The sequence below is a fragment of the Bombina bombina genome, chromosome 4 (genome assembly GCF_027579735.1).
Source record: "Bombina bombina isolate aBomBom1 chromosome 4, aBomBom1.pri, whole genome shotgun sequence".
Lineage (NCBI taxonomy): Eukaryota > Metazoa > Chordata > Amphibia > Anura > Bombinatoridae > Bombina > Bombina bombina.
The window spans coordinates 759,549,056-759,565,232 of record NC_069502.1 but is presented as its reverse complement, the minus strand read 5'-3'; the positions used below and the strand labels follow the sequence as shown (position 1 = coordinate 759,565,232).

General features: G+C 32.2%; 1 protein-coding gene across 1 annotated transcript in view; it reads left to right on the top strand.

Moving 5' to 3' along the window:
• LOC128656895 (chitin synthase chs-2-like) overlaps positions 1-16,177 on the top strand; it is a 39,004-nt gene that overhangs the window by 14,801 nt on the left and 8,026 nt on the right. The window contains exons 5-13 of the mRNA XM_053711064.1: positions 557-646; positions 4,586-4,753; positions 5,571-5,751; positions 8,240-8,317; positions 8,926-9,067; positions 9,276-9,476; positions 9,899-10,183; positions 12,824-13,003; positions 14,365-14,749. Coding sequence (XP_053567039.1) covers positions 557-646; positions 4,586-4,753; positions 5,571-5,751; positions 8,240-8,317; positions 8,926-9,067; positions 9,276-9,476; positions 9,899-10,183; positions 12,824-13,003; positions 14,365-14,749 — 1,710 coding nt within the window. The remainder of the gene's footprint in view (positions 1-556; positions 647-4,585; positions 4,754-5,570; positions 5,752-8,239; positions 8,318-8,925; positions 9,068-9,275; positions 9,477-9,898; positions 10,184-12,823; positions 13,004-14,364; positions 14,750-16,177) is intronic.

Genomic DNA, 16,177 nt, shown 5'->3' with positions numbered 1-16,177 from the left:
TATAGCTCAGGATAAGATCCAAATGTAAATGTTTACTAGATAAAACAGCTTATTTATATGACGATTATATCATAATATTTTTGTCTGCTAATCTTTCCCCCTATCTAAATCTATAGATATTTCCATAAGCACATACTGAGGTAAGCTCAAGATTGTAAACGTGCTCTAAGCACTATAGTGGAGCACTATTGATAGCACAGGATGAGCTATCAATATCTTGGGCACGCTCGCAGAATAGCTCACAAATTGTTATAACACGCAATAAGCGTGGCCTATACTTTCAATAGATAATGCAACCCTGTCTGCTAAACATCTCTCATATTACAAACATTTTGCGCAACTGGAGATATGAAGTAACGTATAACAAAATACATGTAAAATATATTAAAATAAAGTATTACACTCATATAGTTATGCATTTTAAATGTCCTTTTAAAACAGCTTTGATTTCCAAAATTTCAGAAACTCATCATCAGTTAAAGGTTTGCTCCTTTTTATAATGCTTTACAAAATTTATAGAAATATATATTTATTATTCTGTTTCATTTTCTTACAGATCTCAGGACAAAGTCATGATCTATTTGTGCGCTACCATGTGGCATGAGACATTTGATGAAATGCTAAAGATTATGACATCATTGTTCAGGTATTCTCTTTATTTGCCAACAAAGTAGTAGAAGTAGCCTAATTTGACAGTTCACTGGTGAAAAAAAGTAATATAAAAACTGGACATGGCAAAACATTCTACAGACGTGATCTTTTTTTTTCAAATGTATACACATAATTAATGTTTAAAAGTTACTGACAAGATATAGGGCTCCATTTACCAAGCTAAGAGCGAGCTGGAAACGCTAGTTAATTAGCAGCAGTCTGTCCGCGACACTTTAGGAGGCTGATTGAAATCGTCCCAATCCGATCAGATTGGGATGATTGACAGCCCCCTCCTGTGTGCGATTGGCCGCATGCAAGCAGGGGGTGACATTGTACAGCGGATTGTGCAATGATAAATGCGGGTAGCGTACTGCTGCCCGCTTGCAGTGAGGCTATGTGAATAAGGTTTTTGATAGCGAACCTTGTCCACCCGCTGAATGTTAGAGTCCATAGTCTACTTATGTCTGTACAGGAAACAACACAATTAGTTATCTCCGCAAATGTTTAAGATTGTCACAAACTTAAAGAGATATTAAATTGCTGACAACTACAGTAGGATGATTACTACTCATTGTGCTATTGATTTCCTTCTGTATCTGCAGCTTTTTATAGCAGTTCTCTTATTTTAACCAATTACAGAAGCCAGTTGGTAAATCTCTGCATCTTTATACAGGGCGCCGCCATCTTGTAGCACACGCATTGTTGCATCATGTGACAGAAGCGGTGCACTCTTACAGATAAGTGTTGTTACAGGATTTTTGACAGCTGTACCTTGCACTTTGGATTAACAGGCACAATAGAAATCAGAAGATTTTTGTAGTTTCACAGTTTATAAATTACATAAAAAATATAAAAAAATCTCTCACAAATAATATAGAGAAATGCCGCAATACAAAAATATAGAGCTCCCGCTTTGTACGCTAAACTGAAATGCATGATACGGCTTGTTGAGAAGACAACAGTATCAAGGGTACAAGAATATTTAAATTCCAAGATGACGGCCTCAAGTGTGAAGATGCAGAACTAAACTAACTACCAGCACTTTTGAAGGTTAAATAAGAGAATAGCTTTGAAGAGATCTACAGGTGCAGGAAAAGAAACAATAGCAGTGTGAGTAGCAGTTGTACCCAGCAGTTTAAAGGGACACTCAAGTCTAAATTAAAGTTTCATGATTCAGATAGAGCAGGCAATTTTAAGCAACTTTCCAATTAACTTCTTGAGTCATCAGCTCCTACTGAGCATGTGCAAAAATTCTCAGAATATACATCTATGCATTTGTAATTGGATGATGGCTGTAATACACTACTGGGAGCTAGATGTACACATTTGGTGAGAGAAAGAAAAACACATATGTATCTAGCCAACATACCCCAGCCAGCATTCAGGAGTTGTCACTGCTGAGGATATGTATATATGATTTTCAACAAAATAAATAAACAGAACAATGTAAATTTGATAATATAAGTAAATTTAAAGTTGCCTTAAAATTTCATGCTCAGTCAGAATAGTAAAATTTTTAATTTTGACTCTCAACATAACTTTAACAAGCTTCATGGAAGATATTTTAGAAATACAGTGATCAAATACAATATGGTTATTTGTAAGCACATTCTGACAATTAAATATTGGTAGTAAACTAAACCACAATAAGATTGTTTTAAAAAGTGATATTACATTTAAAATTTCAAAATATCAAAATACAGTTTAAAATTTAAACATGATATCAATTTACAAATTTAGAACTTGCTTTTCTGCAGTTTGCTGGATATTTACACAGATTAACGTTTGCTAAGTTGTTTAAAATGAAATTGCTGTAAATTATGTTTTAAAAATACTTTTTATTAATAATTATTGTACATGTTCTATTTGTTAAAGGACCAGTCAACACAGTAGATTTGCATAATCAACAAATGCAAGATAACAAGACAATGCCATAGCACTTAGTCTGAACTTCAAATGAAGTTCTGACAATTTTAAAATTAATGTCTATTTCCACTCCCCCTGTACCATGTGACAGCCATTAGCCAATCAAATGCATATAGGCTTATTCTGTGAATTATTGCACATGCTCAGTAGGAGCTGGTGGTGACACAAAAAGTTTAAATATAAAAACACTGTGCACTTTTTTTAATGGAAGTAAATTGTAAAGTTGTTTAAAATCACATGCTCTATCTGAATAATGAAAGTTTAATTTTGACTTGAGTGTCCCTTTAACTATGTATTACGTAGTTTTTGTGATCTACCATCATGATGTAAGTTTTCATCATGTCCCTGATGATCAAAGGATTCTCCATCTTGGAGATAAATTACAATGCAGATTTCATAGGGGCTGAACTCACTAAATGCTAAAAAAAAGAATTATTTTTTCATTTCAGTATATGAAGAAGAGATAAGCCTAGTGCAATATAGCACTGCATGACAAGAAAGTGTTGTTACACTTTGTTCTTTGTACTTTATATTACTTTACACTTCAGATTGGCTCCTTTCAGTAGTATTGCATTTAAGCTTTCCATTTTCTCTTTTATATTTTAAAATATTTAGATTTAGATCTAGCAGTGATTTTACAATTTCTGAATATGTTTTGAAAGTTTTTGTGTTACAAATTAGAATTATACTTTGTATAATTTCTGTGTATCTTTTACAAAATTCATTTCACTTTGTATTTGCTCCATTGTAAACTTAAAACTGACAGTTTCAGAAAGTGGGAGGGACAGGGCAATTCCCTGGGCTGAACAGAGGATTTCCCAGATGTTTGAAACTCTTTCACATTTCTTGAGAAATTATGTAAGCATTTTAAACAAGCTGATCCGACTTATTTATCTCGTCAGCTGTATGCAGGTGAATGTTGCTTAAAATTCACAAAACATTTATTTTCACAAACAGAAAAGTAATACATACTAAAATATAGACAGAAGTAAGTTAAATTGTAGTGAAAACATTTCGGTTTAATTTGTAATTGATGCAAACTGAGCATTTATATCAGCCCCAGGTCTTCTCCAGTTACATTCTCTCGACAATGGGAAATTTTGTATCCCAGAGAGCTTCATTACTTTTTACAGAATACATTTTTTGTCTCCCTGGAACTACCAGATTTCACCCTTTTTGTTAGAAAATTCAGGGAGTTCAGCCCCTGTGAAATCTGCACAATACTTTCTCTCCAAACCAGAGACTGTTTGATTATCTTGCCCATAAAAATTAATGAAGCACTCTGGGAAACTGAAGCTGACAGTTTTTTAGTTTTATTTTAAATAGAAGAAATGCAAAGTGCAATGTAATTTGTTATAAATACACATAAATAAACAAAATATGATCCTAATTTGTTAAAGTTACGCAGAAGATATAAAAGCATAATCAGAATTTGTAAATTCATAATCCTAAATACACTGCTATATACGAAATAGTGCAAAGTTTAAATGTAATACAATTTTATCTGAAGTGTAAAGTATTATAAAATACAAAGCATTGTGTAAATGCAGCAGAACGGTCATGTCATTCAGTGCTATATTGCACTGGGATGGCCTCTCCTTCACATACAGAAATGCAGGGAATGCCCCTTGGAGAAGTATAGCAAAAGCTGCCTTTTGAAAACTTCACTAGGGATCTCTAGGTGCTGAAGGATCATTTTATATCATCTCACCTGAACGGAGAGCTTTTGATCATCAGGCTCTAAATATCTAAATTCTGTTATAATTAGTCATCTCATTGATTTTTGTGTGTAATAGATTTGGAAATACTGTTTTATTATTTTTTCTTTTTGTTCTCTTGGTAACTTTATTTGAAAAGAAAGAATGTAAGCTTAGGAGCCGGCCCATTTTTGGATCAGCACTTGCTGATTGGTGGCTTAATATAGTTAAATACAAGTAAGACACATTTCTTTGCCATCTTTTGTAATACAATATGCTTTGCATGTTCTCCTGTTATCATTTTGCTTTAGATTGGACAAATACAAAGCTCTTAAAAACAAGGAAGCTTTTGATTTTGAAGCACATATTTATTTTGATGATGCTTTCACTGATGTTTCCGAAGACCAAACTGGAACGAAGTCAAGAAGCGTCAACAGCTATGTAGAATGTCTTGTGTCTGTGATTGAGGAAGTGTACACGTAAGATGATAATAATGGAATAAATTTATATCTATATATTGATTTTATCTGTCTTTCTGTATGTCTGTCTGACTCATCTATCTGTCTATCAGTTTAATTTAATTGTATTATTATTATCAGTGTCTGTCTGTTTCTATCTATCTAGCTATCAATCTATATCTATCTATCTGCTGTCAATTGTATTATTATTGTTTTTGTCATCATTATCTGTCTACTTTTAATTCTATCTATCTATCATCTGTATATTTATCTATCTATCTATCTATATCTATCTATCTATCTATCTATCTATCTATATCTAGCTACCTACCTATCTGACTATCTTAAACTGTGTCAGTTTAATTTGATTGAATTTTTAGTATTGTTATTTCATCATTATCTATTTTTCATGCTATTAATCAATCTGTCTGTCTAGCTAGCTAATTATCTTAAACTGTGAGCTTAAGATAGCTTAAGCTTGCATAGCTTAATTTAATTGCATTGTTATAATAATAGTAATAATAATAAAAAGAAGCAATCATATTGTATCCTCTCTTATGGAGTAGAGCAGATTCTCTCTGAAATATAGTGTTTGTTTTGCATTATTTAGGAGAATGTTTATTTTTATGATATCAATATACAATTAACTCCATAAATAATAATACATCTCAATAACATTTGAGTCTATACTAATGCAATCTTACAACCCAGCAACCAAGATTAAAAATGTATCAGAACACATTATACATCTTTTCTTTTTTCTTCTTGTGCTTATAGTTCATTTATGACTTCTCAAATAATTTCCTTTGATATAAGTCAATGCAATTTTGTATTTCAGTGTGTTCACATTTGACAAACGTGAAGAGCTTTCTAAGAAAAATACCACATATGTTGTACAGCAGAAGATTATAGTGACACCTTATGGCGGTCGGCTGTGCTACACACTTCCACATGGAAACGTCCTATATGTACACCTGAAAGATAAACATAGAATCCGACATAAGAAGAGGTGGTCTCAGGTATTAATACATTGATAAGGTTTTGTTTCTGGAATTACTGTAAATTTCAACTGGCTTTCTTTAAAACCTTACAAAAAATCATGTAAATAAATTTAAACTGGCTTTCTTTAAAACCTTACAAAAAATCATGTAAATAATTAAAGGGACACTGAACCCATTTTTTTTTCTTTCGTGATTCAGAAAGAGTATGACATTTTAAGCAACTTTCTAATTTACTCCTATTATCACATTTTCTTCATTCTCGTGGTATCTTTATTTGAAATGCAAAAATGTAAGTTTAGATGCCGGCCCATTTTTGGTGAACAACCTGGGTTGTTCTTGCTGATTGGTGGATACAATTATCCACCAATAAAAAAAGTGCTGTTTAGAGTCCTTAACCAAAAAAAAAATGCTTAGATTCCTTTTTTTTCAAATAAAGATAGCAAGTAAATTAGAAAATAGGAGTAGATTAGAAAAAATTTGGGTTCAGTGTCCCTTTAAAATGATGGTAACCTTTATGATGTTGCTCGATAGATTATTAATCAGTGTCTTGTGTTTCATATGTATGCATATTTTATCCCTTTAAAGGGACACTGAACCCAATTTTTTTCTTTCATGATTCAGATAGAGCATGACATTTTAAGCAACTTTCTACTTTACTCCTATTATCAAATTTTCTTCATTCTCTTGGTATCTTTATTTGAAATGCAAGAATGTTAGTTTAGATGCCGGCCCATTTTTTGTGAACAACCTGGGTTGTTCTTGCTTATTGGTGGATAAATTAATCCACCAATAAAAAAGTGCTGTCCAGAGTACTGAACCAGAAAAAGCTTAGATGCATTCTTTTTCAAATAAAGACAGAGAAAACAAAGAAAAAATGATACTAGAAGTAAATTAGAAAGTTGCTTAAAATTGCATGCTCTATCTGAATCACGAAAGAAAAAAATTGGATTCAGTGTCCCTTTAAAATGCAAATACATATTATAATTTATTTTACAATTTATAAATGTACCCCCCTCCCAACTGGTCCCCCTTAATGTTCTATTTTTTTATTAGGGTGCCATTTAAAGCATTTAACTAGTTGTGCTTGTTGTTGAACAACTTGCTTACTTCAATGGACATCATGACACAGTAGAGCAACACACTTGCTCTTTCTCCCAGAGTCTTGGTTATATCATTAAAGTGATAGTAAATTTCAGACTTTAACCCCTTAAGGACAAGGTCATTTTTCAATTTCTTTCCCTTAAGGACCAGGGCTATTTTTACATTTCTGCTGTGTTTGTGTTTAGCTGTAATTTTCCTCTTACTCATTTACTGTACCCACACATAATATATACCGTTTTTTTTTCTCGCCACTAAATGGACTTTCTAAAGATTCCATTATTTTCATCATATCTTATAATTTACTATTAAAAATATTATAAAATATGAGGAAAAAATGGAAAAAAACACACTTTTTCTAACTTTGACCCCCAAAATCTGTTACACATCTACAATCACCAAAAAACAACCATGCTAAATAGTTTCTAAATTTTGTCCTGAGTTTAGAAATACCCAATGTTTACATGTTCTTTGCTTTTTTTGCAAGTTATAGGGCAATAAATACAAGTAGCACTTTGCTATTTCCAAACCACTTTTTTTCAAAATGAGCGGTAGTTACATTGGAACCCTGATATCTGTCAGAAATACCTGAATATCCCTTGACATGTATATATAAATATTTTTTAGAAGACATCCCAAAGTATTGATCTAGGCCCATTTTGGTATATTTCATGCCACCATTTCACCTCCAAATGGGATCAAATAAAAAAAAATTGTTCACTTTTTCACAAATTTTTTCACAAACTTTAGGTTTCTCACAGAAATTATTTACAAACAACTTGTGCAATTATGACATAAATGGTTGTAAATGCTTCTCTGGGATCCCCTTTGTTCAGAAATAGCAGACTTATATGGCTTTGGCGTTGCTTTTTGGTAATTAGAAGGCTGCTAAATGCCACTGCGCACCACACTTGTATTATGCCCAGCAGTGAAGGGGTTAATTAGGGAGCATTTAGGGAGCTTGTAGAGTTAATTTTAGCTTTAGTGTAGTAGACAACCCAAAGTATTGATCTAGGCCCATTTTGGTATATTTAATGCCACCATTTCACCGCCAAATGCGATAAAATTTAAAAAAAACGTTACATTTTTCGCAATTTTAGGTTTCTCACTGAAATTATTTACAAACAGCTTGTGCAATTATGGCACAAATGGTTGTAAATGCTTCTCTGGGATCCCCATTACTTATATGGAGTTTTATTAACTAAAGTTTACCATCACTTTCAATTTTAACAGTCATGCTAATTTGATAACCACTATTAAGTAATTTTGTTTATGATGCAATTGATTGTTTTAATCTGAAATTATTAATATCAATACACAGTGCTTAACATATACAGTACATATTGAATGTAAAATTATTCTCTTTGTTTAATATGATACTATTTATTTAATATTTTATCATTTGCAGATCATGTACATGTATTATTTGTTGGGATGGAAGTTATATCGGAAATATTTAAATTTATCAGACAAATCTGAACTTGAGGTAAGTTGTGCTGATAAATTCACTGAGAACATTTTAAATGGTTGTTGGGTTTAAATAACAAATATAGATAACTACAAAGAGGGGTTATAGAAATTTCCTGCTAAGCAAATATAGCTTGGGGGGGTGGGGGGGTTAAATGATAAAATCAGTCAGTCACTCAATCATCAATCAACCAATTAATGTTTCTTTCTATGTATCCATTTAAATATAATCCACCACCAAAGGGTGGCGGATTCATGGAATAAACTTCCATTTGAGGTGGTTAACACAAAGACTGTAAAGGAATTTAAAAATGCCTGGGACATGCATAAGGCTATCCTAAGGAAAAAGTAACATGTAATATGGGTAGACTTGATGGGCCTTTTTGGTTCTTATCTACCGTCAAATTCTATGTTTCTATGTTTCTATACCTAAAAAATAGTTTTTAGGTCCAAACATTTCAGGTTCTATTGTAATTTTAGTACTAACTTTTATTCATTGGATAACCAAAATGTCAGTTATTTTACAGTATATGCCAATAATTTGTTATTATGTTTGGGAAAAACTTTTTTTTTATATGATATGTGTATAAAAGTATGTTTTCAAAGTTCTGCTTTTTTTAATTCTAGAAAGCAAAATCAAACACCTATATTCTTGCACTGGATGGAGACACTGACTTTCAGCCATCAGCTTTATTGCTCTTGGTGGACAGACTAAAAATGTATGAAAAAGTCGGTGCAGCCTGTGGAAGAATACACCCGACGGGCACAGGTATTTATGCCAATATGTATACTGTATACATTTATACATTAATAATGTGTGTATACATGTAGATATATATATATATACTGTGTATTCTCTTAAAGAATACCTTCAACCATGGGATATGCCCCGTTTGTTCATGTGAATATGCTCTGCTGTGCCATTTCACTTTAAATAGATCTGATTTATTTTTGTGCACTTTTCTTCACTTTGTTAGGTCCTATGGTTTGGTATCAGAAGTTTGAATACGCTGTGGGCCATTGGCTGCAAAAGTCCTCAGAGCACGTTTTTGGTTGTGTCCTCTGCAGCCCAGGATGCTTTAGTTTGTTTAGAGCATCTGCACTTATGGATGACAATGTGCTGAAGAAATACACCACAAAAGCAACCGAAGCCTCTCAATACGTCCAGTATGATCAAGGTATTGTTTAACTTATCACCATTTATTGGGGGAACAGGAGACTCTAATATTTGATGATCATAAAAGAAACAGAGGGTAAATTGTATTTGTCCACATAGAACTTCACTTGGAATGATTTTAGAGCAGTAACATTTTTAACAAGAGAAATACAGCATACAATGTAATTGGGGTTTTATGAAACTTCACAACAAAGTAAAATAATCTATGAGATTCAAGCGGATTTAGTGGATGTGGCAATTGAATGAGGTAGAATAAAAGTTCAAAAACTTTAAGATTAGATTTTTTTATTTAAAGGGATATGAAATCCAATCCCCCCCCCGTGATTCAAATAAAAGTTATTCATTTTAGAAAAATGTACTTTTACTGAATAAAATAACTTTTCATGTAATTACCCAATACTATCTCACTTTGTATATTATAAGGTGAAGATCGTTGGCTCTGTACATTGCTACTTCAACAAGGCTGGCGTGTGGAATATAACGCTGCATCCGATGCCTACACAAATGCTCCACAAGAATTTGAAGAATTTTATAATCAACGTAGACGTTGGGGACCGTCTACCATGGCCAATACCCTTGAACTACTGCATAATGGAAGAGAAGCAGTAAAGAAAAATTCATCCATCTCAACTCCCTATATCATTTACCAGATATTTACTATGGCGTCATCAATACTAGGGCCGGCTACTGTCTGCTTAATGATTGCAGGTATATATTGCTAATTATTCAGTAATTCTTCTGTTCAATCCTATATATTATATTTAATTTAAAAAAAAATGAATAATGAATCTAGTTCTTCACACTTCCATGGTAACATTCTCATATACTGTTGTAATGTATTGTTTTTTTTATACTCTAATTTTATGAAACTATAACACAAGACATCTTATTCTTCTGTATAACTTCAGTCTGACTTAAAGGGACAGTCAAGTCAAAATTAAACGTTCATTATTCAGATAGATCACACAATTTTAAACAACTTTCCAATTCACTTCCATTATCTAAATGTGCACAGTCTTTTTATGTGTACAATTTCTGAGGCACCAACTCCTACTGAGTATGTGCAAGATTCACAGAATATACGTGTGTGCAATTTTTGGATTGGCTGATGGCTGTCACATGATGCATTAGGAAGGAAAATGAAACTAACTTTGACATTTGTCAGAAAAAAATCTACTACTCATTTGAAAATTAAACTAAGTGATTTTGCATCTTTATTATACATTTATTGATCACTATATTTTATTGTGTTTAGTGGTCCTTTAATTTCACTAGAAACCAATTAAGTGCAGAAACTTTAGATCTTAGAACACAAATGGAAGAATGAGAAATGAAATACTGGCAAGTAAACTAGAAAAGGGAACATAATACAAGAACTAGACAGATCTTGATCATCTGACAGACATACTTGATATTTCAGTCACTAAGGGAAGAAGATGAATATGAGAAATTACAGCTTTTTAAATCTCATTGTTTAGATCACCATTAAAATACCTGAGAACGCCAACTCTAAACACCACACATAGCTATTTAACACATTTAATAAACACACATCTATTTCTGGTGCTAGTTACATTTATGTAATTTACAGAACACACTTCTAAATAGACCAATCTCCAGAATTCACAGATGAATAAGAAATAAAATCAGAAAAAACTACATATAATCCTATACAATTAAGAATTGTGAAAGTGATGGAAGGTGTTTTAGTAGAGGTGGTAATTAGAGATGGGCGAATGTGTTTATATTGGAATTCGAATGTTAGAACGAATGTTATTGTAGAAATTCGATTTACATAATCAAATGTTGATAAGAATGAATATTCTTAAATATTCTATAATCGAATGCTATTGACATTTTTCCAATGTCACTTTCGATTTCGAATGTTTATAATTAGATCGAATGTCCACATTCACAATTTATCATGTAACATTCGATTTAATACTATTCAGAAGTTCAATAGTTCATGTGGTAGGGAATTTAGTAAATAGATACATAATAGATACAAATATATCAATTCTAATGATTCTTTTTAGAATATTGCATAATTCAAATATTACATTTAAAAAGCCCATTAGAAATACTATTACAATATCAATTCAAATTTTTCAAATTCGAATATTGCATAATTCAAATTGAATTATTAGAAAAATTCAAATCGAATATTATATTTAAACAAATAATTAGAAATACTATTACATTAAACGAATGTTAGAATGTTGTACAAACATTTGAAATTCAAAATGAATGAACGTGTTAAAATTTGTTTCATTTTTTGAATATTGCGAAACATTTGCACATCCCTAATGGTAATCCAGTAGATCTCACCAATTGAGGTCCTATAAAATGAATCAATACTATGCAAGACAGTGACAGTAATTAAATAAATACAAAAAACATAAGGAAAGAATCAGGTTATTGGCAAATTCAAAGGGATATGACTGCCCTTAAACCAAGAATGTAGTTATTACATGAAGTTTGTGGTTTGATAAGGAAAATAAGCTATGAAAATTCACCAGCTGTGAAAAAAGGTTTCATATGAAGATGCAATAAGATTATGCTAACCCTTTTATTTCTAATCCTCTAAAAATACCCTGAAACTTGTTTTAAGATGTGTTTTGTTTAGTCAGAGCAACCTTATGAAAATATAAAGCTTTTGTGGATCTAATAATATATAATGTGCTTGAGATTACAACTGACATTAATTCTGAAAATATACACAAAACAATCTATGTGCCCCCAATTTTAGTGAATATATAACAAATAAAATGCACAATGGCATTTTTCTCTCATTTTTAGTTGACATTAAAGGGACATTAAACACTTTGAGATGGAAATATAAAATGATAAATCGTATATATAAAAAAAGTGTGCAATATACTTTCATTATTTATTTTGTCCCCTTTTCCTGTAATTCCATTATGAACTTGTGAGCTTTTCAGTTGCTGTTAGAAATGGAAGTGCAGAACATGCCATTGGCTGCACACTCTAGTGACCTATTTATAACTGTCCCAAATTAGCCACAGCAGAGAAGGTAACCTAAGTTACAACATGGCAGCTCCCATTGTTTTATAGACACTAAAATTTTACACTTATTTTGTCACTATTTAAACAACTAATGAAACATTATAAAATGCACCTTTATGTTATTCTCAGACTAATCTTTTCTCTGAATGCATCATTCTATCTAGCATTTATTTAGTGTTTAATGTCCCTTTAATACTGAGCCAGTAAGGTATTGTTTGTCTAACTATGCCATTAAAATTAATGCTACTTAAGTTATATCTATTTTCCTATTAAATACTGTACATAGTAAACTATTAATAACACATTGGCTTTGTTTTATAGGTTCATTTTCCTTTCTCTTTCAATGGAATGCAAATGTCAGTTTAATATTAGCAATAACTCCTCCAGCTATGTACATTGGTGTCTGTTATCTAACAAGTACAAAAACCCAAATAAACATTGCTGCAGTGCTCAGTGTGCTATATGCTTTTCTAATGACCGCAACCTTCCTGTGTATTATAGGTAAGTAGATGATGGCTTTTTTTGTTTGCTTTTTTTAACTTTGTAAATAGCGTGCTATTGCTTATTTTAAGGGTCATTCTGCTCAAAATAAACTCCATAAACGTTTTAAAATATATTTAAACAGAATGAAATATATATGTATTGCTTTAAAGGGACAACTAAAAGGGTGGAAGAAGTATACACACTTTAAAAGCTGCATAGGGCAGCTATTGTGTAATGTAAACACACATCCAATGCTTTGCAAGTTAGTTTAGAAAATAAAAATAACAATTCTGTTTGCCAAAAGTTGTACCACTCCATACAACACTCTAGACTGCCCATAAAAAAGTTTCCTTTCCCCGAGCAATTCAGCCAATTGTGGCTCTTATGATAATGAACAATTTGCATATTCATCAGGACCAAGACCCTCTTCCACTTGCATTTTAAAGGGACAGTCTATTCCAGAGTCGTTATTGCTTAAAAAGATAGATAATCCCTTTATTACCCATTCCCCTGTTTTGCATAATCAACACAGTTATATTAATATACTGTTTACCTCTATGATTACCTTGTATCTGAACCTTTGCAGATTGACACCTTATTTCAGTTCTTTTGACAGACTTGCATTTTACCCAATCAGTGCTGACTCCATGGGAGTAAGCACAATGTTACCTATATGGAACACATGAAATAGCTATGAAAAACTGTCAAAATACACTTAAATAAGAGGCGGCCTTCAAGCATGCCTTCAAGCATATGAGCCTACTTAGGTTTAGTTTTCAACAACAAAGCAAATTTGATGATAAAAGTAAATTGGAAAGTTGCTTAAAATTGCATGCCCTATCTTAATCATGAAAGTTTAATTTTGACTAGACTGTCCCTTTAAGTGTTCATTTGCTTCCAAGCATAATTAAAACCTCTGCACTTCTGAAGGAGTTCAAGACATTACATAGAGGAGCACTTGCCATATATTTGCTTTTGTAAACATAATTGAGAACTAGTTCAAAATAGGTGATTTTGGAAGTGGTATCAACCGCTGTATTGTAAGCATAGGCTGGACTCATATACACTCTCTCTTCCTATGCACACAGAGAGAAAGTTTACAAGGAATGTATGTTTTATATTGCTCCACATTTGCAAAAATTATTCAAATTGTGTTTAGCACAAAATGGCTGCCTAAGTGCATGTAATATCGTTTAATTGGTTAAACAGCTAATCTACACAGTACACTTATTATAAAAACTCAGACATTGATAGGCTTAACCATATCTGAAAACATATACCACTACTATATACATGACTGGATAAAACTGTTGTGAGATATTATAAGCATCAATAATAAAAGTACCATTGTTACATATGTTGTTTTGGTTGCTTTTTAGGTGACATGGTTAAACAAGAAACCTTTGTGACACCTACTGGCATATTTCTCATTTCCATGGCTTTAATATACATTGTAACAGCTTTAGTTCACCCACAGGAATTCCATTTACTAATCTATGGACTTATGTACATTATTTGTGTACCAAGTGGCTATCTCCTATTAACTATATATTCCTTGGTTAACATGCACATAGTCTCATGGGGAACTCGTGAGACTGCTAAACCAAAAGAGGAAAATAAGGAAGTAAACAAGAAAGTCAGATTTAGAAAGAATTGTAAATGTTTGTGCTGGGACATAGAGATATCAGTTAATGAGCAAAATGCTAAAGAGAATAGTCAAAAACAAGAACAGAAAGATAATCTTCAGCCTCTCACCATTCAAAGGTATGTAATCTATATGTTTATATACTGTTGTATGTTTTATATACAACAGGACCAACAGGACATGTTTTTACTGAATATTGAAAGTAGTAAACTGAAATAACCAAAACTGGTTTTATAAATCTGGAGTTCTAGGCACAAGTTAATCATGCGAGCCCTGTGCAATCATTGTTGTAATTCTACAATCATACACATGCTTAAGAAGATACTATATGTTTTCCTTTACAGGTTCTGATTAAAAGCTACTTAAAAGGTTTTTAACAACATTAAAATGTTGAATGGCTCTGTGCAAACATTCTACTCCTTAAATTCTCAATTTCAAAATCATGAACTTTTGAACAATTGTGCCCTATCAAAGGCTGAACAGATAAGTTTCCCGTCTGCGAACCCTATCTGTCCGGCATCTGAGAGTTAACATTGCACAAGCAATTTCTTGTGCAGCCACACCCCCTGCTCTTGTGCAACTGACTGCACAAGAGCAGGGCTTGTCAATCATCCTGATCAGATCCAGATGATCAGACCCTTGAAGCTAAGTAGTTGTGGTCTTAGGACTGTAGCTACACAACTAGTGTTTAAGGCCCGCTCATGTGAGACTGAAACGCTCAGGCCCAAAGCTGTGTCCACACCTTCATAAAGTGGCTCATAATGTTATGACTAAATTTATTACTGATTAAGGTACAACCAAAATAAATCAACTTTTTTATATTGGAATGCATATATATATATATATATATATATATATATATACAGTATATATATATATTAGAGATAAGTTAAACAGAGACATTAGAACATTTGTTTCTCTAGAAACCTATAAAAGATCATCAATAAATCTCTTAAAAATAATACTAGTCTGCAATGTATTTTAAATCAATGTATTTTAATCTCCAAAACGTCTAAGGGTTTGAGCTTTCCAGGGTTCATCCCTTTTTCTTTTTGATTTTAAAGGGTCACTGAACCCAATTTTTTTGTTTCGTGATTCATATAGAGTATGACATTTTAAGCAACTTTCTAATTTACTCCTAGTATCAAATTATTTTCATTCTCTTGTTATCTTTATTTGAAATGCAAGAATGTAGGTTTAGATGTCGGCCCATTTTTGGTGAACAACTTGGGTTGTTCTTGCTGATTGGTGGATAAATTCTTCTACCAATAAAAAATGCTGTCCAGAGCTCTGAACAAAAAAAAAAGCTTAGATGCCTTCTTTTTCAAATAAAGATAGCAAGAACACTAAGACAAATTGATAATAGGAGTAAATTAGAAAGTTGCTTAAAATTGCATGCTCTATCTGAATCACAAAAGAAAAAAAAAACTGGGTTCAGTGTCAGGGTCATTAAAAGAATAGCATATTTCAGTGATTAAATATGGCATTGCAAAATAAGGGCTAGATTAGATTAGGGCTAGTGGATCCCTATTTTAACGTGCACCCGT